At 40.1% G+C, this 25239-nt stretch overlaps 1 protein-coding gene across 7 annotated transcripts in view; it reads left to right on the forward strand.

Moving 5' to 3' along the window:
• The window catches only part of ODR4 (odr-4 GPCR localization factor homolog), a 37410-nt gene extending 14036 nt beyond the window's left edge, over window positions 1-23374 (forward strand). For 5 of the 7 annotated variants that reach the window (XM_075131537.1, XM_048862576.2, XM_048862578.2 and 2 more), the window contains 4 exons: window positions 1256-1346; window positions 3805-3990; window positions 16130-16222; window positions 18980-20634. In XM_075131537.1, the coding sequence (XP_074987638.1) occupies window positions 1256-1346; window positions 3805-3990; window positions 16130-16222; window positions 18980-19047 (438 nt within the window). In that variant the 3' untranslated portion in view covers window positions 19048-20634. Of the gene's footprint in view, window positions 1-1255; window positions 1347-3804; window positions 3991-11706; window positions 13240-16129; window positions 16223-18979; window positions 20635-23023 lie in introns of those variants that run through there. The other 2 variants (XR_007358196.2, XM_048862581.2) reach the window with 2 other exon arrangements.
• The last annotated feature ends 1865 nt before the right edge of the window (window positions 23375-25239 follow it).

Consider the following 25239-nt stretch of genomic DNA (forward strand, 5'->3'; position numbering starts at 1 on the left):
TTGCAACCTTCTGCATGGTAACAGACCACATGTTTTGAAATTGTGCATATAATCTCCCATTTCTGTTAGTGAGTAAGGCTATGTCTACAGTAGAGACCTTACAGCGGCATAGCTGCTGTATGCCGATGGGAGAAAGCTGTCCCATTGACATAATTAAACCTCCTCCAACGAGCGGCAGTAGCTATGTCGGTGGGAGAGTGTCTCCCGCTGACATAGCGCTGTCCACACCGGCGCTTCTCTTGGTGTAACTTACGTCACTCAGAAGGGTGTTTTTTCATATAAAAATACTGAGTGACATAAGATATACCGACAAAAGGAGCTAGCGTAGACATAGCCAAACTAAAGACAAAGGATAAAATTCAAGCACCATTGAACACTGGCAAAACTCTTACAGACTTTAATGCAGACAAGATTTCACTCATAATGTTCATAACAAAAATACATAAAAATCAATAACGCAACAGAGAATATTGTGACTTGATGAAGCAGGTTTTATAAATTTAACATTACTAACTTTTGATTGGCAACACCTTTTTAAAATCAAACTAGCATTTTGCATAACTAAAAAGCACCATAAACAGATAACTTCTATTATGTTTAGGAAACCTCCTAACTGCATAAAACAGTTTTATTTAACAGACCAGTTATAGTGACGGGCTATATTGTACTCTGATTAGTTTCAGTGGAGGGAGTGGTTTTTAATGGAGGAGCAGCATATGTGAGAGCAGTATTTGTCTCGATAGCCTAATTATTCTATTGCAGCTTTGTGTGTGGCGTGCCAAGCCGTTCAGACATTAATGAATTAGGTCTCTTAAAATCATTGTGGGATTAGGAAAGTTTTAAAGAGAGCCTGTAACTTGGCCAAAAAGATACAGGAAATCTGTTGTAGAGCCAAGAACATAACCCAGTCTCCTGAGTTTGATCATATGCTTATTTTCAATATTGAAGCGTATTTAAAACAAGCAGATAATAATAAAATCACACTTCTTGATGATTTGTTGTTATTATGGTAGGATACTGAAGGGGAAAGTTTTGGTTTTTTGGTACTAGGTTCCCTTTGTCAGGCTTTTTTTTTTTTATTCCCGTTTTTTATATTTTGATTTTGTTAATGCGTATCATGGTTAAGTTGGCCTAAATGCACAGGATAAACTGAGACTTTTTTTTTTTTTACTATGGTTGTTTCTTGGGAATCACCACGTCAGCTAGTTTGCAAGGTATTTGTGTTTATTGTGTGTTTTTTGTTTTGTCCTTGCAGGCTTTGAAGAGGGATATAATAAACACACTCTCTGATCGTTGTGAAATATTGTTTGAAGATCTGATTATAAATGAGGCACCTGCCAAAAAAAGTAGGAGACTAGAGAAGAAAGCAAATTATCTTTTTCTAATGTAATTTGCCTTTTGTTTTCCTGGAGTTCCTTACTGATAGTCATCAGGATTCAATCTGAAATACTGAAATCTGGGTGTAATTAGAGGGAAACAAAAGTGTATCAGGCAGCATAAATTGTACTTGTCACTCCTTTGCCTCTTTTTTCAGCTGTCCACTTCAGAAGGATTTCGTTCAACTTCAGGCATTGTACTTTTGGCCTGCATTTTCCCCCATAATGTTTATTAAATACCTTCTTGCCCCGAGTGTAAATTAAACTTCCACTTTATTCCCTTCTTGGCATAGTTGACCCTCAGTACAGTACCCCATAGTCATGGACTCAGCATCAGGATCTCAAATACAGAAGGGCTTTGACACTTAGTCAGAATCAGCCAATTATTTTTGTGATGTCCACACCCAACAGGGAAATAAACAATATACCGAACTTGGCAAGATTCAAAAAAGAATTATCCATATCCTAACTATTAGGGATTTGGGGGAGACCTAACATGCAGGACAGACCATACCACATTTGCCTGCAGCAGGACTCTTGCATCTTCCTCTAAAGCATCTTATGCTGACCATTGTTAGAGACAGGATACTGGACTAGATGGACCTCAGGTCTGAACCAGTATGGGAATTGTTATGCTCCTATCCAGATGTACAAATGTAGCCCATGTAGTGTTAGTCTCCAGTATTTCACCTCTGAGGTTTCATATATATAGTATACAAAATTCACTTTACATTTAAATGAAAAGGTATGTATCTTGCATGTCAGCTCAGCATACTGAATGAATTGCAAGGCTATCTGGGTTTGTATTAATTTCAAGGCCAGAATTGTTTTCACTACATACATTTATTCTCCATAATAGTGAACTTTGTATCTTAATATAATTACAAACCGTGAAACCAAATTAGTATACCAATACTATCTCAGTTGGTTCATGCTTAAGTTATCCATCAGACTCATAGATATTAAGGTCCAAAGGGACCATTACGATCATCTAGTCTGACCTCCTGCACAATGCAGGCCACCGAATCTCACCCACCCACTTCTGCAATAAATCTCTCACCTATCTGAGCTATTGAAGTCCTCAAATCGTGGTTTAAAGACTTAAAAGTGCAGATAATCCTCCAGCAACTGACCCATGCCCCATGCTGCAGAGGAAGGCGAAAAACCCCCAGGGCCTCTTCCAATCTGCCCTGGAGGAAAATTCCTTCCCAACCCCAAATATGGCAATCAGCTGAACCCAGAGCATGTGGGCAAGATTCACCAGCCAGATACCTAAGAAAGAATGGTCTGTTGTAACTCAGATCCCGCCCCATCTAACATGCCATCACAGGCCATTGGGCTTATTTACCACGAATAGTTAAAGATCAATTAATTGCCAAAATCATGTTATCCCATCATACCATCTCCTCCATAAACTTATCGAGTTTAATCTTGAAGCCAGATAGGTCTTTTGCCCCCACTGCTTCCCTTGGAAGGCTGTTCCAGAACTTCACTCCTCTGATGGTTAGAAACCTTTGTCTAATTTCAAGTCTAAACTTCCTAATGGCCAGTTTATATCCATTCATTATCCTTCATACTCTATAATAATTTTAAAGGAATGTTTTAAAATGACAAACGCTATGTGATCAGCTGTGTGAAATGTTATTTTCTCCTACCTAAGATCTGCTAAGTTGGAGAGGAGGAAAATGTCTTGTGATGTTTTGGGTGTGTGTGTGTGTTTTTTGTTTTGTTTTTTTTAAAACATAAAGAGTAACTGTTTGAGTAACTGAAAGGAAAATTGAATGCTGCCAAATAGTCGTCTTCATCTACTTTAGATGACATTAAGTTATGTTTATGGTGCTATGTGTACTGAGAAATAAACTCATTGTAAATATTATTTTAGCTAACATTATCCAAAATGGGGAATATGGCAGGAGTAGCTTTTATCATTTGCATGCAGTTTTCCATTCTCTCTTTAGGTGGCACTTGTACTCCATGGCTGTTAACTACATAAAACAATAACTAATTGTTTGATATCCTTTATGATGCTGAAATTGTGTACTGTTTGGCACATGCATCAATTCCTTTATCTCCAACCTTCCTGAGAGTGCTCTTTGTATCATTTCTAAAGTGATAAAGGGCCTGGTCAACATTTTCAATTCAGAATAATTTTTAAGGTCGTTTGGCTATTTCTAAGGACCACTGAAGAGTGTTATGTGAAAAATATATGAAAAGTTTTAGTTAGTAGGAATATAATTTCCATTTACAAATATAAGTGTCTAGAACTTACATGAAACAGTAACAATTAGGCTGGAAATGTTTGAAATCAGACTTTTACATGATGCCTTGGACAGTCCTGTTTACAACTGTTTGTATAATGTATGCTGATTATTGAAATGTCTTTACCACAGTTACACAAGTTTTTGTATGGATTTCCCTTTCTTGCTAGATTCTGAGAGAGAGTTTCATGCCTTGCCTCACAGAGTGTTTGCCTCCATTGCTGGATCAAATGTGATGCTGTGTGATTATAAATTTGGAGATGAAACGGCTGGCGAAATCCAAGAGCGTTTTTCTGAGATATTGGATCAAGTTGTGCATGGGGAAGCTATACACATAGCCGAGGAAATAAACACAGGTAAATATAGCATCTGAGTGAAGAACCAAATTAGACTATAACTGGGATTACGGATAAATTAACCAATAGACTTTATTGTGGTTCATTACATTACACTGAGTGCATCAAGGCTTAAATCTGGCTAACTTCGTATCTTGTAGCTCTTGTGTATACTAGTGTAATTACACTTTAAATATGCTTACTTTATATTACAGGAATAAGATGCTTAAGGCTGCCATATTTTGTACATAATAAAGAGTTACTTGATATGTTTTTGCTTTCTCATGGGTTGTGTCATATATCAGCCCTTCAGCTATCTAGAGCTTTGTTCAAGGTAAGATGGCAAAAATGTTGGTAATTTAGTCACAACCCACAAAAATGCAAAAATAATCTTAAATCTTTTATTGTAGCAATATACAAGGCTCCATCAAGAAATTAATGTAATTAATTTAAAACTCTATGATTGCAGTGTGTTGAGTTATTGGTGACCTTATTTCATGAGGAATTTATAAATAGATTTTCTTAAAGACTGAGACAAAAACTGCACCACATATGAACTTTCTGACCTCTTATATTTTAGTCAAGAACTTGCTCAGTAGCTTAATATTTTAACTAGAACAATGCTTTCATCAAAACAAATGTTTTCACAGTAAATGTAAAAATGTATTTCCAGCATTTTTGTTGGGAGTTTTGTTTGGGGTTTTTATCTCATTATTCTGAGTTTTAATTTGTCTGTGTCAAATGTGTTGTGCAAGACTTTTTTTGGTGGGGGGAGTGCTCTCCATTTAATTTAACATGGAATTCCATTGCATGCTAAATAACTATTTTGTCATCATAATTAACACTCTATCTGTATATAACTTTTGTATTCCAGTTATGAGGGTTTTTTCATACTTTTCTATTTTTAAAATTAGAAGTATTTTGTGGTATAATTAGCTATATAGAGTTTCACTCCTGTATCACCTGACCGCAGTTACTAACTCATAAGGAAAAAATGTATCCCTTTCCAGGTGAGATAATCAAATGTTGTGGTTGGAAAATATAGCCCATAATAGATCTTAATATCTGAGGCATGCTTATTCTCTCTCTCTCTTCCCCCAATATGGTTAGAGGAGTTTTATTCTATGATTTTGTAATGTCTTAAGTCAGAAACATTTTAATACTTTTCTAGTTTTATCATAGCTAATACCACTTTCACTGCTTCAAACCTGCATATGTTTGAAGAGGAAAATGTGAAATGTTGCTGTAGAGTTGACTGTAGGTTGGAATGTGATTTCTTGTGCTCATTTCTTGTGATGAGTTCCATATTTCTATTCAGTGAATTTCATCACTAGCCGGAAACTCCTCCATCAGTTCCAAATTAATTGAGGTCCCTATGTTTCAACTACTTTGGAAATAATGAGTGAAATTCATCCCTGGTGTTAATCAATGCACTTCAGTGGCGGTATACAGGGATGAATTGGGGATTAATTATAAAAAAATTAAAATGAAAGCAAACCAAAAAACCCACTGGTGTTACACTAACATTGTTTTTTGTTAAAATAATATTACAGCTAACAGAATACTGTAGGTGAGCTGTAATGAAGGTGTCATGCTGTCCGAAGTGGCTCACGACCATGAGTGCCTACTTCAGGGAAGACTGTTGGAAAACAGGGCAGACACCCCAAAACTGGTGTTATATTCTATAATTAGATTTCACCAAGCCAGTAACAAATGTGAACTCCTGGGTCACTATACCAGTCTTAACATAGAATCACAGACTGGAGAGTCTGAGGGGACTGTCTGTCTTGCTAATTTAGAAATGAAGCTTAACTGTCAGCCTGACTAGGAAGACTTAAATATTTAAGGAAACAAGGAGTAATTTAAATGTAGGTGGGTCTTGTGTACTTTCACATAGAAGTACTCTCAGCAGTTTGTTTATGTGATTTTTGTGACATAACGCAAGTTTGGAATTTTCCTGAGATATCTTTCATGTGAAGGGATGGTCTTCAGTTGAATAGCATCACTTGTTTCTCAAAGCTTAAACATGCATTCCTAAAACTTGATGCGCTGCAACAATGGAGAGTTAATGCTAACATTTGCAGTGAATTTTGACATGACCCTTTCTGTTAAGACAATGCTCATAATGTTAGACATCTTAGAAACCTGTTTTTGATGAAAATATGACCGTTTCTAAAATTCCATTTAAAATGCCTCAATTACTGTAACACAATATAGATATTTCTAAAAACAGTCTACTAAAAATATGCTCATTACTTTTAATAGTGAAAAATCTGCTTACATTTTGGTTACGTGATTCTGTTTAACACTATTTTAGTTTAATATCTTCATATGGTTAGGAGAGAATCAATATATGAAACGGATTTAAACTTTTTTTGCTCAAAACACAGAACAATGCCATATTTTTAAGAATTACATACAGTAGTTATTTGTATACTAGATCCACATGTTCTGGTCACAAAAGCGTTTTCATTATATCTTTTCATTGTAGCTCATGCTAATGACCCACTGCAATGGTTCAGTCTTTAAAATTTTTAAATGGAAAATAGTAAGAAGAACTAACAAGTCATATCTGAAAAGTATAAGCAACTCTCAGATTGTAGTTCCAAGGTCCTCCAGGGCTTTGACATCAGCAACTGAAAGCTTTGCATTAGCGAGTGGCCTCACTAAATCCTAGCTCCTGGCACCAACAAATTAAATACATTGAGTAGGTAAACACAAATACAGTTTTAGTGGCCGTAATCTCTTATTGTTCACTTGTTCTTTGTAAGGCAGTTTAAGGTCTGGCGAAGGCTAGGGACAGAGAATATTGGCATTAGAAAGTGTCTGCACTAGACAATTGTACACAGCATTATATCAGTGCTGCTTTAGATTTGGGCATTATGTGTCCTAGGCTTTAATCTTCTTTGGGTTACTATGAAGAACAGGTATTTATTTTATTTATTATTTATTTTCTAATCCATCCTGTGAACCATGTGCATTAATGTCCTTCTCAAGAGTAACAGCCCCCAATGTGATAACTGTGCTTGTAGGAATGCCATCACAGAGCCATATAAAGCTGATGGGGGTGGTTTTTCCCCCCTCCCCAGCAACATTACCCTGACCAGAGTTATGAAGATTTTTAAATGCTGACTGAAAAAGGTGTTTTTTTGTGAGTGCAAAATTCTGAACTTTATTATGAAATTGAAACTATTATTAAAATATGTATTTAGACAGAACACTGTTTCTAGCTTTTCTTTCCAATACAGGTTCTTAAATATCAAATTATTTTCTTCACTGTAATATTTGAACTGCAGATTTCTACACACACTGTAAACAGATGAGCATGTGTATTTTTTTTTTCTGGTAACTGTAGTTGTAGTAAATGAAATATTATCCAAGTTTTATTCTTGATTAGCACTTGAAACCTCTGCATCCCATTAAATAAGTTGCTAAGCAGTTGTATTCATTAGTTGCTATGATGAAATACATACAGTACAAGGCTATCGGTTTCTGGAGTAAAAACATGTAGAGACATGCTTTCACAAAGGGAGATAGCTTGGATGATTTTTAAATGACCTCATTTGTGTGTAAGTTATATGGCGTTAGAATTTCATAAGCTAGCCATACATGAGACATATCAGATGATACACCAGCCACCCATCTGATCAACCCAGATCCTGTTTAAACTTACTTCAATAGCTGGTGATAAAATGGTGAAAGTACTTCTGGAAGCGTAGCAATTTCTGTAATTGCTACATGAGACAGAGGGCACTGCCTTGTATTGCTCAGTGATTCCTAGATGATTAATGAATGGGTCTGGCAGCCTCACTTATGTAGAGTTCTGTTTATATTTTGACAAAGTAAAACTTTCCTTATCTAGATTCTACATCTAAAAGTAAAATGTATGGACTTAATCCAAAAAGTAACTTCTAACAGCCAAGACATAATATTGTAGCATAACATAATACTGCAAGTGGTGCCTCCATACCCTGCTATGATACGATGGTGCAGTGAAACCTGTGTGAAAAGCCACTCTGTTAGGCAAAGCATGTCTTAGAAGACCACCCCAGAGTATCTCCAAACATAGTCCAGTTCTGCTCTACCTGTGTTGAACTGCTACCTCCAGTGAGTAATTGACTTTGGTCCCTTGAGTGGTTGCTTAAGACAGATTTCACTGTATAATTTCCCTTGTCATGTTCATAACATATTATTTTGATACAGGCTAGGATCGTACTGGCTTTTTTTTTTTTTTTTGTTTGTTGCTGCAACTCAACAATACATTTTCATCTTCCTCATGCTACTAACTTGAATGCTATACCCACTTTAATGGTCAATAATTTCCAGATATTTACCCAGCAACCAACAGGTTGTATTAAGATTTTTAGATTCCAGTCTCCATTTCCTTACATTTTGCTAATAATTGGCTGTAAATTCTTTTTTGTTTTTGTTGTTCTTTCATTAAAAGATTAAGTTATTGGGTCGAGTTAAAGAGTATATTACTTAGAAATGTGAAATCATTTGGTTCTCAAAGCTCCTCCTTAATACAAGTGATTTTTAAAATTATTATTAGTTGCTGGGTAGAAAATCTTATTCTAGATAGAACAAGGCCATCCTTTAGGGATTCTGGTACAAGAACACATTGAAACATAATTGCGGGGGAAAAAACACTTAGGCATAACTTTCCCAGATTAAATCCGGTGGAACTTCACATTTACAGAAAAGTCCAATATAGAAGCCCCTGCTTGCACCATTGGCAGATAGTAGTAATAGATTCACCCCATGTAGTCACTTGTTTGTTGAAGCAATCTGGGTAAATTTTTATGTGTATGCTTAAAGTAAATAATGAAACTGTGTTTGTTTTATATTTGAGGGGGAAAATTCACATATTCTGAAAGTACCGTTAATTGGCTGGGATACAGAACCCTTCAATTTTAGATCAGTGGTTTATTTCCAGCCTAAGTCAACAGTAGCCAATGTGTTTTCCTCTATGTATGAAATCAGTTAGTGACCTCAATCTAATTATAACTGGACAAGTGTCCACCAAACAGTTGGCACTTTTAGCAAAGACACAGGACTGGATTCTAAATTATTCTCCCGGTCTCAAAAATTGGCCAGAATTAAAATACACAGACAAAGATGTGTACAGAAATTTTTATTTCCACTGTCTGGGCTGTATTTGTTCTATGGAAAAATGAAGGACCTCAATGTTTGGGAATCCTATGTGCCATATTTTTGCATTGGTTAATGGATGCTTTGTTCTGTGTGTGTGTGTGTATTTAACAAGTAATATTAGTTACAATCTCAATGTGTTTACAAGAGGACAACGTATTGAGAGGCACGGTCTACTTGAAACCCACCCAGTTTTTAAAAAAATTGCCCCTGAGCACCACTTCCCATTCCCATCTTTAATGGAAGTTTTACAGTCAGATTTCCCAGTTTTAAAATTTTTCTCTTTATTTTGGAGTTTTTCTACACAGTGATAAGAGGTATCCAGATGGGGATGGGTGAAACTACTACACATGAAGTTCTGCCAAATGCACAAAATAAACCAAAAAAAGATATCCCCTCTTCCCCCTCCCCTCATCCAATCTCTTTATTACTTAATCTTAGGTGTTACCTGTAACAATAATAGATTAAATATTTTCACATCTAAATGCTGGTTTTTATGGTCTCCTTTATAACCATTTCTAGTCATGATTTAAAAAAAAAAAAACAACCTCTATGCAGCCTTGCATTTCAACAGTACAAGTACACAAAGTGCAGTATAACAAACAAAACTGAAGGTTTGTTTTTCATTCTAAGAAAAAATAATTTAGTTTCTTCTTGTAAAGCCCCAGTTTAGGACCCAATTCTGTGGACGATTATGTACCTGAGTCAGTTTTCCCAGTTGTTCCATTGACTTAAATGGAACCACTTAAGTGAGTAATGTTTTATGTGCTTAAATCTTAGCTTCTAGCCCTGAGTTTCTAAAACTTCTTGGAGTAGAGGTTCTGGGAAACATTGTGAAAAATGACTTCAGCTCTTAAGTGTCAAAGTCATTGTTGAAAATGGGCCTTAGGAATGTAAGTCACTTAAATGCTTTATCACAGTTTTTTACCTTTTTGTCTCTTTAACTGGTTTGCAAAGCCCTTAGCATTCTTTTGGTGCTATGCTGCTGCTGCTGCTATTACTAATAAGAACGTAAGAGCTGTCATACTAGACCTGGTCCATTTTCCCCAGTATCCTGTTTCCAACAGTGGCCTGTACCAGAGCTTCATAATTGCCATTCTGTACACTCCCCCTGGAGTTATCCATATCTGTTTTTCACTCCCAGCTCCTGGTCATCAGATGTATAGGATTGTCTTGAGCATGGGGTTGAGTGCTTAATGATCTTGACTAATAGCCATTGATGGACCTATCCTCCATGAACTTAACAAGGTCCTTTTTTGAACCTAGTTATGCTTTTGGACATCACAACATCATAGCAATGAGTTCCACAGGTTGGTTGTGCATTATGTGAAAAAGTACTTCCTCGTGTTTGTATTAAACCTGCAGCCTATTTCATGGGGTGACTCCTGGTTTTTGTGTGTATGACAGGGTAAATAGCACTTTCTTTCCCCCCCACCATTCATGATTTTAAAGACTTCAATCTCCCCCGTATTCCACCAGTTGTCTCTTTTCTAAGCTGAACAGCCCTAATCTTTTAGGGTATGTCTACCCTACGGAATAAGGTCGAATTTATAGAAGTCGGTTTTTTAGAAATCGGTTTTATATATTCGAGTGTGTGTGTCCCCACAGAAAATGCTCTAAGTGCATTAAGTGCATTAACTCGGTGGAGTGCTTCCACAGTACCGAGGCTAGAGTCAACTTCCAGAGTGTTGCACTGTGGATAGCTATCCCACAGTTCCCGCAGTCTCCGCTGCCCATTGGAATTCTGGGTTGAGATCCCAATGCCTGATGGGGCTAAAACATTGTCGCGGGTGGTTCTGGGTACATATTGTCAAGCCCCCCTTCCCCCCCTCCCTCCCTCCCTCCGTGAAAGCAACGGCAGACTTTTTTCGCGCCTTTTTTCCTGAGTTACCTGTGCAGATGCCATACCACTGCAAGCATGGAGCCCGCTCAGGTAACCGTCACCGTATGTCTCCTGGGTGCTGGCAGACGCGGTACGGCATTGCTACACAGTAGCAGCAACCCATTGCCTTCTGGCAGCAGACGGTGCAGTACGACTGGTAGCCGTCCTCGTCGTGTCCAAGGTGCTCCTGGCCACGTCGGCTGGGAGCGCCTGGGCAGACATGGGCGCAGGGACTAAATTTGGAGTGACTTGACCAGGTCATTCTCTTTAGTCCTGCAGTCAGTCCTATTGAACCGTCTTATGGTGAGCAGGCAGGCGATACGGATTGCTAGCAGTCGTACTGTACCATCTTCTGCCGGGCAGGCAAGAGATGTGGATGGCTAGCAGTCCTTCTGCACCGTCTGCTGCCAGCCAAAGATGTAAAAGATAGATGGAGTGGATCAAAACAAGAAATAGACCAGATTTGTTTTGTACTCATTTGCCTCCTCCCCCGTCTAGGGGACTCATTCCTCTAGGTCACACTGCAGTCACTCACAGAGAAGGTGCAGCGAGGTAAATCTAGCCATGTATCAATCAGAGGCCAGGCTAACCTCCTTGTTCCAATAAGAACAATAACTTAGGTGCACCATTTCTTATTGGAACCCTCCGTGAAGTCCTGCCTGAAATACTCCTTGATGTAAAAATACTCCTTTGTTGATTTTTAGCTCCCTGAAGCCAACCCTGTAAGCCGTGTCGTCAGTCGCCCCTCCCTCCGTCAGAGCAATGGCAGACAATCGTTCCGCGCCTTTTTTCTGTGCGGACGCCATACCAAGGCAAGCATGGAGGCCGCTCAGCTCACTTTGGCAATTAGGAGCACATTAAACATCACACGCATTATCCAGCAGTATATGCAGCACCAGAACCTGGCAAAGCGATACCAGGCGAGGAGGTGACGTCAGCGCGGTCACGTGATTGATCAGGACATGGACACAGATTTCTCTGAAAGCATGGGCCCTGCCAGTGCATGCATCATGGTTCTAATGGGGCAGGTTCATGCTGTGGAACGCCGATTCTGGGCTCCGGAAACAAGCACAGACTGGTGGGACTGCACAGTGTTGCAGGTCTGGGATGATTCCCAGTGGCTGCGAAACTTTCGCATGCGTAAGGGCACTTTCGTGGAACTTTGTGACTTGCTTTCTCCTGTCCTGAGGCGCATGAATACCAAGATGAGAGCAGCCCTCACAGTTGAGAAGCAAGTGGCAATAGCCCTGTGGAAGCTTGCAACGCCAGACAGCTACCGGTCAGTTGGGAATCAATTTGGAGTGGGCAAATCTACTGTTGGGGCTGCTGTGATGCAAGTAGCCCACGCAATCAAAGATCTGCTGATATCAAGGGTAGTGACCCCGGGAAATGTGCAGGTCATAGTGGATGGCTTTGCTGCAATGGGATTCCCTAACTGTGGTGGGGCCATAGACGGAACCCATATCCCTATCTTGGCACCAGAGCACCAAGCCGCCGAGTACCTAAACCGCAAGGGGTACTTTTCAATAGTGCTGCAAGCTCTGGTGGATCACAAGGGACATTTCACCAACATCAACGTGTGATGGCCGGGAAAGGTACATGACGCTCGCATCTTCAGGAACTCTGGTCTGTTTTAAAAGCTGCAGGAAGGGACTTACTTCCCAGACCAGAAAATAACTGTTGGGGATGTTGAAATGCCTATATGTATCCTTGGGGACCCAGCCTCCCCCTTAATGCCATGGCTCATGAAGCCGTACACAGGCAGCCTGGACAGTAGTCAGGAGCTGTTCAACTACAGGCTGAGCAAGTGCAGAATGGTGGTAGAATGTGCATTTGGACGTTTAAAGGCGCACTGGCGCAGTTTACTGACTCACTTAGACCTCAGCGAAACCAATATTCCCACTGTTATTACTGCTTGCTGTGTGCTCCACAATATCTGTGAGAGTAAGGGGGAGACATTTATGGTGGGGTGGGAGGTTGAAGCAAATCACCTGGCTGCTGGTTACGTGCAACCAGACACCAGGGCGGTTAGAAGAGCACAGAAGGGTGCGGTACGCATCAGAGAAGCTTTGAAAACCAGTTTCATGACTGGCCAGGCTACGGTGTGAAAGTTCTCTTTGTTTCTCCTTGATGAAACCCCCCGCCCCTTGGTTCATTCTACTTCTCTGTAAGCTAACCACCCTCCCCTCCTCCCTTCGATCACCGCTTGCAGAGGCAATAAAGTCATTGTTGCTTCACATTCATGCATTCTTTATTCATTCATCACACAAATAGGGGGATGACTACCAAGGTAGGCCAGGAGGGGTGGTTGAGGAGGGAAGGAAAATGCCACACAGCACTTTAAAAGTTTACAACTTTAAAATTTATTGAATGCCAGCCTTCTTTTTTTTGGGCAATCCTCTGTGGCGGAGTGGCTGGTTGGCCGGTGGCCCCCCCACCACGTTCTTGGGCGTCTGGGTGTGGAGGCTATGGAACTTGGGGAGGAGGGCGGTTGGTTACACAGGGGCTGTAGTGGCAGTCTGTGCTCCAGCTGCCTTTGCTGCAGCTCAACCATACACTGGAGCATACTGGTTTGGTCCTCCAGCAGCCTCAGCATTGAATCCTGCCTCCTCTCATCACACTGCTGCCACATTTGAGCTTCAGCCCTGTCTTCAGCCCACCACCTCTCCTTCCGGTCATTTTGTGCTTTCCTGCACTCTGACATTATTTGCCTCCACACATTCGTCTGTGCTCTGTCAGTGTGGGAGGACAGCATGAGCTCGGAGAACATTTCATCTGGAGTGCATTTTTTTTTCTTTCTAAGCTTCACTAGCGTCTGGGAAGGAGAAGATCCTGTGATCATTGAAACACATGCAGCTGGTGGAGGGGAAAAAAAAGGGACAGCGGTATTTAAAAACACATTTTATAAAACAGTGGCTACACTCTTTCATGGTAAACCTTGCTGTTAACATTACATACATAGCACATGTGCTTTTGTTACAAGGTCGCCTTTTGCCTCCCCCCACTGCGTGGCTACCCCCTCAACCCTCCCCCCTCCCTGTGGCTAACAGCAGGGAACATTTCTGTTTAGCCACAGGCAAACAGCCCAGCAGGAATGGCTCCTCTGAGTGTCCCCTGAAGAAAAGCACTCTATTTCAACCAGGTGACCATGAATGATATCTCACTCTCCTGAGGATAACACAGAGAGATAAAGAACGGATGTTGTTTGAACGCCAGCAAACATACACTGCAATGCTTTGTTTACAATGATTCCCGAGTACGTGTTACTGGCCTGGAGTGGTAAAGTGTCCTACCGTGAAGGATGCAATAAGGCTGCCCTCCCCAGAAACCTTTTGCAAAGGCTTTGGGAGTACATCCAAGAGAGCTGCGAATGCCAGGGCAAAGTAATCCTTTCACATGCTTGCTTTTAAACCATGTATAGTATTTTAAAAGGTACACTCACCAGAGGTCCCTTCTCCGCCTGCTGTGTCCAGGAGGCAGCCTTGGGTGGGTTCGGGGGGTACTGGCTCCAGGTCTAGGGTGAGAAACAGTTCCTGGCTGTCGGGAAAACCGGTTTCTCCGCTTGCTTGCTGTGAGCTATCTACAACCTCCTCCTCCTCATCATCATCATCATCATCATCTTCATCCCCAAAACCTGCTTCCGTATTGCCTCCATCTCCATTGAAGGAGTCAAACAACACGGCTGGGGTAGTGGTGGCTGAACCCCCTAAAATGGTATGCAGCTCATCATAGAAGCGGCATGTTTGGGGCTCTGACCCAGAGCGGCCGTTCGCCTCTCTGGTTTTCTGGTAGGCTTGCCTCGGCTCCTTCAGTTTCACGCGGCACTGCTTCGGGTCCCTGTTATGGCCTCTGTCCTTCATGCCCTGGGAGATTTTGACAAAGGTTTTGGCATTTCGAAAACTGGAACGGAGTTCTGATAGCACGGATTCCTCTCCCCATACAGCGATCAGATCCCGTACCTCCCGTTCGGTCCATGCTGGAGCTCTTTTGCGATTCTGGGACTCCATCATGGTCACCTGTGCTGATGAGCTCTGCATGGTCACCTGCAGCTTGCCACGCTGGCCAAACAGGAAATGAGATTCAAAAGTTCGCAGTTCTTTTCCTGTCTACCTGGCCAGTGCATCTGAGTTGAGAGCGCTGTCCAGAGCGGTCACAATGGAGCACTCTGGGATAGCTCCAGGAGGCCAATACCGTCAAATTGTGTCCACAGTACCCCAAATTCGAGCCGGCAAGGCCGATTTAAGCGATAATCCACTTGTCAGGGGTGGAGTAAGGAAATCGATTTTAAGAGCCCTTTAAGTCGAAATAAAGGGCTTCATCGTGTGGACGGGTGCAGGTTTACATTGATTTAATGCTGCTAAATTCGACCTAAAGTCCTAGTGTAGACCAGGGCTTAGACTCTCCTTATATAGAAGCCATTCTGTACCCTTGATCATCTTTGTTGTCCTTCTCTGGACCTTTCCCAGTTCCTATGTCCTTCTTGAGACTGGGTGACCAGAATTGGACACAGTATTCAAGGTGCACATGGATTTATATAGTGGCATGATGTTTTCTGTCTTATTTTCTATCCCTTTCATAATAATGCTTGACATACTATTGTATGTCTCTTTGATCACTGCTGCACTTGGAGCAGAAGTTTTCAGAGAACTATCCATCGTGTCTCCAAGATCTCTCTCTTGGGTGATAACAGCTATTTTAGAACCCATCATATATTTGTGTGGTTTTTTTCCAATGTGCATTACTTTACACATATCTAGATTGAATGTCATCTACGATTTTGTTGCCTAGTCACCCAATTTTGTTAGATTCCTTTGTAATTTCTTGCAATCTGCTTTGGAGTTAACTATCTTGAATAATTTTGTATTGTCTGCAAACTTTGCCGCTTCACTGTTCACCCCTTTTTTCCAGATCATTGATGAATAGGTTGAATAGCACAAGTTTCAGTACAGGTACCTCATTACTACTGATAATAATACAAAATGGTCAATATAGTCCACTGGTAGAACAGATCAGGAATTATAAACTTAATGTCCTATTTGTATTATTGTAATTGCAAAATATAGGTGTGTTTTTTAAACTGTGAATGAATACTTGGTTTTGCTAAACTTATCTCTCAATTGCATGCAGTTGATATAAATCCACCTGTCGACAACACAGATGATACGCAACAGATACAATTGACAAAAGCAACGCTGCTATCGAAACTTCAACAAAACATGGGTATGTTACCTCCAATAAGCCCATTAAGGCAGTCATTTGCTCCCACAATATTGGTAGTATTTTCAGGATGTGAGGATATAGTAAACGGCATAATTTAGTTTACAGTTTAAAGCACAGAGTTAGTAAATGGAGGGAGGGGGGAAGGTGACTTGTTCTTCAGTGGGCTTAAGCCAAAACGTTATGTGCTTGCTAAAAATTCAGAGATTTGCAGCGGGGGGGGGGGGGGGGGGGAGTGTTGTTTGGTTCACTCTTCAAAGGCTCAGTTTTGCAATTTACTCTGTGTGTGTGTGTGTGTGTGTATTTGCTGAGCCAAGCAATAGCATGCTTAGTGGCCAAGTGGTGCTTGTGGAGCTGACTGCTGAAGTTGGTTAGCGGACACGTCTCTACAATGTGTATCATTGTTTGCTCTGCCATGCAGCTGCAGCTTCGATTGTCTTGAAGACCCCAACGGTGCTAGTTGGCTGCACCAGAGGCCTTTGCCAGTCCGGAATCAGTTAAGAAAGGCCCAGGTCGAAGCCAGGCGGGCGAGCAGTAGGGTCTGTGACAAGGAACTGATTGGTGGTTGATATTAAGCACCAGTCTTCCCGCCACAGGGACTCTGCTATCACGTCCTGGCATGGCAGCCTCGAACACAGTGGGTGTCGTGAGGAAAGATATATAGCTAGTGGGTTAAAAAGGTTGTTGAACAAGGGCAAGCTTGGGTTGGCACATGCCTTCTCAAGCAGCTTACCAGCTGCAGTCTCCCTCCTGATGTGAGGGGGAGCAATGTGGCTCAGAACTGGAAGCCATGGAAGATGAGTTGGTCGGAGACTTCCTGTGATGATGCACATGGTTGAGAGGAGTTGCACATCAACAAGTTTGGTGCTTGCCAATCATCTCCATACTGGTGCACAGTACTTTGCTATTGAGTACGCAATGGCAAGGGCTGAGGTCCTTAGGCTTGGAGCATCTACTCTCTATGAAGAACCTGCCAGTTTGCTGAGAAGGTTGTTGCATGTCTTGACCTTCACTGCTTTCTTGCTCAGGTGGCTTTTGTGTGTCAGTGTTTGGTCAAGGGTCACACCTAAGTAAATTGGATATGCTTCAGCCTCTGGCCATCCATTATAATGTTCAGTTCCCTCTTAATGTTGGCATGTGGAGGTGGAATATGTTAGAGACTATCTTGCTGGTGCTAGAGTGAAGGTGCACCATGTCTTATAGTAGTCGGCCAGCTTTGCAGTATCATTACGCAGGATCTTTTCCAGCTCAGAGAAGGTCAGAGCCTGTAGCCCACAGCAGATGTTGTCTGCATAGATGAACTTCTGGACCGGATTGGTGGCACTCTGGCTCTGATCTAGCCATGCACTTAAGATCATACCTTAAGGATGTGAGTAGTCCTGTTAGCATCTGACTCTCATGCTTAAAGTTAAATATGTATGCATGTGCTTTGCTACATCGGGACCAAAGTGTTCAGCATTTTGTCCAAAGTCCATTTTGGATAAAGGCTAAAGCAAATAATGAAATATTGATGGAGCGTTTGTGATATTTGAAAAGAAGCTTTAATCTTGATGAGAAAAACCAATATAGTAGCAGGGATTTTAAATATTACATCAGTAGTCCTTTTTCAAAAATATTTCCCCAGATGGGAGTTGTAGGTGATCAGCATATCTCAGAATCAGAACCAGATCTAAGTTCCACAAAACAGATAATAAGGAAAACTTCCCTCAAAACAAGTGGCTGAGGTAGCCCTATTGCCTTCTGGGAAGCCACCATTTTATAACCTCTCTTTTGACAATTAAGAGAGAGTGAGAGCAGGCAAGTGGCTTCTTCCAAGGTGCATTGTATGAATATATGAATGAGCTCATAGCAGTGCTCATGCAGCTATCGCTATGCTGCTTGCAAGGATGAGCTGTGCTACCTTGGTAATGAATTCCAGCCGTCATAGAAGTCTTTCCTCAATTAACATTGCATTATAGTCCCTGGTGCAGACATCAAGCTGGTGAGCAAAGAAATTGTAGTAAATCTTGATGAAAATCTTTCTTTTTTAAAATGTGGATTTATGCTTGATATTTGATTAGTCAGTAGAACAACTACAACACCAACTTAAAGCCTGCTTATCATTACATTTGTTTTATTTAATATTTTTACAAGTAACACCTACGTTTTCTGTAAATTGGAGATTAAAAATATATATATTTTGTTTGCTTGTTTGTTTACTTTGTGCATATGACAGTCCTTTCCTCTCAACACTTAGCCAGTTTTGCCCTGCTCATGTTTGTGTATCTCCTGCATATCAACACTGGGGAGAAACATTTTAAAACCATAGGAAAATGTGATCGTAAAACTACAAAAACTGACCATGGGACTTGGGGCAAATGCAGTATCTGAAACAACATTTAATTCATGTATTGGAATTATTTAATTTGTTTGTGCCCCTTTTATCCATAACTTTTAATCTGAGAGTCAGTTTGGTATCATCAAGCCATAACGTAGAGTTAATGCGTTAGGCTTTTGGTGACTTGGCCCATAAGAGTAGAGTTTATGATTAACTGAATCTCTGAAGAACTTTGCACTTTGAAAAATTATTTATGTAGATTGTCTTATAAAATGAATTTCTATGACTAACAATATAATCTGATCTTTAGGCATTGTAGTGCTACTCAGCAATGTTAAAAATGACTCTTATTGTTCCCACTCTTCCTTTTCTTCACACCCCGCCTTGCGGTGATTGTACTCTCCTCTTCACTCATGGAAGTATTTTTTCCTTTGTCGTTTTAGGTGTAGCAATAGCAGCTGCAGTTGCAATCTTTGCAGTAACCTTCTCCTTTAATTACTTCAGTGACTAGACTCCAAGCAAAAGAAGCAGTCTAATCATCATGGGAACACTGGCCAATATTCACATTAATACAAGGTGGAAGCGTCAAAGATTTCATATGTTAGCAACTAAACATGTTGCCTAAAATACACCAGTTAGGTGTGTTCTAATTGTAGTGATCTATTCATCTTATTTCAACATGCAAATACTGTAGGTGGATCAGATATCCAGGAAACTAAAGGTATATATCATTGATGGAAATTGCCTGTAAAATAGCATTATTTTCCAGGAAGAATTCTTTAAAAAAAGAAGAAGAAAAAAAAAAACCCTTTTCCCAGCTACTTGATTACAATTTCATTGTTAAAAGCTTAACTGTATTTTTCAAGAGACATTTTCAAGGTTGCTGGATCTTAACGTTTGCCCTTTTGTAATTATTTACTATGACAGGTCTTGCCTTAAGGAATCCTTTAACATTGATATAGGCTAAAGTGCTGTTAAGTATTTAAAAAAAAAAAAAAAAAAAGACAAGGATTGAAACCCTGGCCCCACTGTAGTCAGTGGCAAAACCCTGATTTCAGTGGCACCAGAATTTCACTCCATATATTCTTTTTGTTACAGCATGTGCATCCAGTGGCGTAGCTAGGCGGAGCGAACAGGGGCAGCGGACATTAAAAAAGGTGCCACCCGCTTGTACTCAGCGGGTGGCACTTCGGGTCCTCGGCAGCACTGAAGGCCGAAATGCTGCCAAGGACCCGGAGCGCGTGAAGGCCCCCGCCGAGCCGGAGACCCGGAGCACCACCGGGTGATTAAAATTAAAAAAGGCGCCTATAAATTAAACAGGCGCCACTTGTGCTCAGAGGGCAAACAGCCGCTCCCCCCTGCTATGCTACTGTGTGCATCAGGTTGGTTAACTGATGTAATAAATATGCAAATAGTTTGTAGCAGCCCCAAAATCCTATTTTAGGCCAACACACACTATATAAATATCTTAGCTCAAGCATCATAAACAGAAATTAATGAAATAATTAAACCTGTAAGATGTATGGCGAATTTATATATGCTTCCTTTTTCATCATGATCTGACTTATCCATCCAATCCTGATTGACTCAATTCCCCTCTTTCCGTTAAGAAAGATATATCTGATAATTCCCCAGATATTCAAATCCCAAATATGCAGACAGGCATGAATAATTTTATAAGTTTTTAGAGGCTGATAAATAATTAAGGTTTTTCAGATACGAATAAGAGAGGTAAGTCTATGCTATCTTTAAAGTATATTATTGCTTTCCCCCAAGGAAAAATGTTTGACACAAGGTTAACAAATATCACTTTTATACAAAAGTTGTTGGCATTCATGTAGTTCGAGTTACTATATAAACTGATATGTACCAGATTGAACGGTATTTAACCTTTGTAACTACAGCTTAATGAGTTTATATGCAAAGGTACTGAAATTGCAGGAAGAAATCGGAAAGCTTTGAGCCTACAGCATAATCAAGCATAAAATATTAGAAAACTTTGAATAAAAGGTAACTTGCAAATGAAATAATGTTAAAATTCCTCGCCTGTTCATTTGATTTTTATATTCTGGAAACAATAAACCCAGTAAAAGAAAAATTTGATGTTCAGATTTGTACAATTACTGCTGTGTTGCTAAAGATCAAGAAAAGCTTAGACTGACTCTTAGACTAAACGGCAGCTATAAAAAGCATTGTCTTCATTAAGCATTAGTAACACACCAAATTTGAACATTATAGGAATTCTTTTTAATTGTTGGCCAAAGGCTAAATTTCAGACTTGGAGCATTGTTGAGGCCTGTATTAGGCAGTGGTGGCCTCTCTGATGTACTCTCTTTTTCTTCTCACTGCATTGTTTGAATGGAGCAACTTGAAGGGCGAAGAAGAAAACAAGGCCCCTTATAGCAAAGTGCAGGGATGCCCTCCTGCAGCAAATTTATTTAGCAAATATGTGCTATTTGACATAAATCTGATGGATTCATCAGATGCAAAATAGAATTATGACAAAGTATCTTCTTAATGAGCCAGGGACAAATCAATAATGGCAGGAATGGTTCAGCAATCTCAAGACTTTTTGAAATTTAAAAAAAAAAAAAAAAAAACTGCTCCTCACAAGTCTGTTCCCTGTCTCCTGAGAGAATGGTAGGAAGAAGTCAGCCTGTCCTCCTAGTTATGAGTAGGTACTTTATTCCTTCCCCACTTCTGGCTGCTAAAAGAAGGTGGACCTTAACTTAGGTACCAAAGTCCATCTCTCTTTCTCCCCTGGGTCTCTCAGTTGAGAACATAGTGGAGGCACTTAAGAAAGGAAAAGAGTGACTGCCAGGGCATTCTCTAGTAGGGGTCCTTGACTTTGGCATTTGATTTCTCACCTACCAAAAATAAATCTCGTGATCGGCCAGAGCCCAGGTTTGTTACTAAGGAGCTGGATGTGTGTATTTTTGGGATAAGTCATATTGCAAAGGTTAATTCTTTTAAAATAGTAATCTGTGAAATATGTTAATTGTTGACCGGCTGGTATTGTGATGACTTATTTAAAATGCTATATTTTGACCAAAAAAGAGAGAGGTGATCTTTTCTGAATACTTATTAAAACTAGGCAATGTGAAAATATTTTATTACTGTTCTTATTGTGTATATAAGAAATAATATGTATAAACAAGTCTGCTCCATACCTGTCATAACTGCTCATTTACATGCTTTGTACGTTGTTCTCATCCACGTTTGTTAGTATTTTGCCTACCTAGATGGTGAACTCTGAGACTGGTAAACTGTTATTGCATGTGAAATGCCAAACAAAGCTTTAGTGAGTAATTAATAAATGTTCCTCACAAACATCTGTCTGAGGTATACAAGTAAGTCTACCCCCTTTTTTACATGTGGGGAAATTGAGCCTGACACACCACAAGGAGTCAATATTGGAGGTGGGATTAGAATTAGTGAGTTCATGGCTCCTGTTTTTCTACTCAGATCAACCCTCTCTCCTTAACTCTAATGTCACCATGCTTTCTATTAGGGCATGTCTACACTAGGAGCACTTTACCAGTATAAGAAAACTGGTATAGTGTACAGGCAAAGTGTTTCTTTGAGTCCCGCCACTTCCTTTTTGCCCCCCCACCCCCACCCTGAGCAAAACAGATTATACCAGTAAAAGTGTGGTTTTGCTGATATAACTGCATATACCCTAGGGGCTTCAACATAGCAGTGCCCAGCCAGTCTGGGATCACATCTCTTCATGTCCCTTACTGACCTAGCGAAGTCTAGTCAGAGCATTTAAATAATTCTTTATAGACTTTGAAGTTCACATCTCTCCTGCACCTAAAAAAACTAAATTGCAACTCTGTCACTTTCCCCCATCAATTTGTTACCTTTATCCCACACAAATTTGTGTGTAAATCCTCTTTTATTTTTTCAGAATTGTGAAGGATTAAAGAATATGGTGAAGAATTCAAATAATTCAGTCTGAAGAGTTTCCTGTACCAGTAATGTTCTCCTTGGTACCATAGGTTGAGGGATATGATCAGTATTGTGATTTAGGATTTTACTGAAGTTGTTTAGTGAAAATGCATTTATTGAAGGTTAGTTCTGAAAATAATGAAGCAATAGATGATGTACTCTAGGGAATAATCATGCAGTGGCAGGGATAGGTGGCTATTTCTGTATCAAGGTTTTGTTCTTTGGGATTTCTTGTACTCCAGATCTGCCTCCAATTAACATGGCCAGTGCAGCCTTTTGAAAGTAATATTTCAAATGAATAATAAAAGGAGTGCTCCATTTTTGGGAAAAAAAATCCGTATCTGAAATTGGTGAAGTATGAGGTCAAAGGATTGTTTCTGAAAAAAATGAAGCACCCCCTCTCTCTTTATAAAAGTGAATTTGTTATTAAGTTCAAAATTTCTAATGTGCCTTCATATGTGCACCCAGACATACTAATGTTTATCTTCAGTGGGGAAAGTCTAAGACATAATTATTCTCTGCTCATTTATTTTCAGAATCCAGCCATTAAAAATGAGGTGGGGAAGTAGAAAGCCTCAGAATATGGCATTTGAGGATATCACAGTCTCATTCAGCAGAGGAGTATTTTATTGAGCCAAGAACTCGCTTTATTATGCAACATGCCAATAGTGGCTCTGCAATCTGGCTGCCAGCCGCCACTTGTAGCATAATTCAGAGTTTAGCCATATTTGCTGTTCCCTGGATGCTTGGAAGTGGACCATATTTTATCCACATGTTTATTTCTTATTTAATACATCACCTAGATTTGTTTTATTTTATGCGGAGAGTGCTGACAATGTGCTTGGTGTTGTCAGATGAATTATTTTAATAAAAGTATGCATAATGGATTTAGCAAAGCCTGACTCATATGTTTAAGATTTGGGAGTGGACACTGAGGAATTGAAATAGCCTAAGGTGAAACACCAGGTATAATGCAAGGCTAACTCTGAAGTTTTTTTCTTTCTTTCTGAGCAATGGGCAGGGAAAACCTAATACTTTGCTCCTTGATGAATGAATGGAAGTAAATTAATAAAAACCTCTCCAACAAACATTGCAAATTCAGTTAACATCTCCACAAGAACTGAGCCCAGCAAACATCCTGCCCTTAGGAAACAGTGGGTGAAGTAAGAAACAGACCTTGCCTGCCTCTCTGTGGGCTATCTGCAACTCTCACTACGGAAAGGTGGAATGTGATCTGAGAACTGTGGGGACAAGGGAAGGGAGATTGCTTAGCTTTTTAGCATTAACGCTACAATTGCCTTACTAACTATAGTAGCCTAAGAAACCAGGGAAATGGGCATTTTTAAAAAGAGGAAGAAGTCAGGACTGAGAATAAAACAAAAATGATAGGGAACCACTAATAAATAGTCCCTATCTCTCTCTCTCTCTGTCATGCCTACGCCCTTGCAAGATCTAATCTTTCACTATGAGGCATATAGTATTTCTGAAGGATCCAGTTGAAATATGAGGTCCCCCTCACTTGAATTATAATGAAGATTTTCAGGTGAGACCTACATATTAATTTGCTTGTCTCCACTGATATATCTGGAAAAAAAAATCTAGTAATAAGCCCTCAGTTGGAACTGCTGGGTGTTCCACACTTACGAAAACCTGGCCAATTATTGTACGGAGGTATGTACGTTTAGGCACTGCAGGTTTGAAAACCTTGGTCCACACTCCTATATAAATCTTTTATTTATTTTCCTTGCCTGTCACATACTAATCTTCGTTGGTTTGGCAGTTTTGCTTTAAATATAGTGGCTTCAAATTATTGTACATTATATAGCTGTTGGCTGAATTTTATGCTAAAGTACATGGATAACTACTGAAATCAACAAAGTTAAACTGGTGAAACCTAGAGAAGAACTTAGGCCTCAGAGGACTTGTGTATGCTAGGATCCATAATTTTCCACTGGTACAGATGTACTGCTTATGGCAGGGCTGAGTGATACAACAGTCATAATGCCTGAGCTCTGTCTACACTAGCGTCTACTATTGCTCACTCCAGTGGGGTGACACCAGATGTGAATTACAGGTCCCATTTTTACCAGTGTGTACACGCAGCCAAAGATGCTAGTCTTATTTCCCCTGATCCAAAGTCTATTGAAGCAAATGGACGGATTCCCGTTGAATTCAGTGGATTTCAGATTGGGGTTATAGATAGCAAGAAGTTTTGTTCCATGGGTTCATCAAACCTTTTACTCTTTGTCATTCAAGAGTCTTGTATGCAATGATTTACAATATGTGACTCAAATCCTGCCTCTCAGTGAGTCTTTCTTTCCTGGAGAAATGTTGATTAATGCTGTGATCAAAGCTTTGCTTTTAAGTTTGGTAAGTCATGATCACCTTCTGTGGAGTGTTGTTGCTAGTACTATTTGGGTGCTGCATTGACACCACATGGATGTTTCATTGTGATATTTAGGGGTTAAAGGAATCCTCAGGAAAATCCTGCTGAAGCACTCGTGATCTGCCTCTTAAGTTGAAATGTGGTGGTTTATTTCCTATAGCCAGCTATAGACGCAGCTTCTGACTTATTTTATATTTTATTTTTGTGTTGGATGGGAGGGGAAAGCAGCGTGCTGCTTCATCAGAAATGATTATTTCCTTCCCTTTTACATTCTCTCTCCTCTGTGCCACAGATCAGTATTTTGTTCATTTCCCTCTCACCACCACTCTGCATGGGATAATAATTATTCACCTCATGCTACAGCTA

Source organism: Caretta caretta, chromosome 8, assembly GCF_965140235.1.
Source record: "Caretta caretta isolate rCarCar2 chromosome 8, rCarCar1.hap1, whole genome shotgun sequence".
Lineage (NCBI taxonomy): Eukaryota > Metazoa > Chordata > Testudines > Cheloniidae > Caretta > Caretta caretta.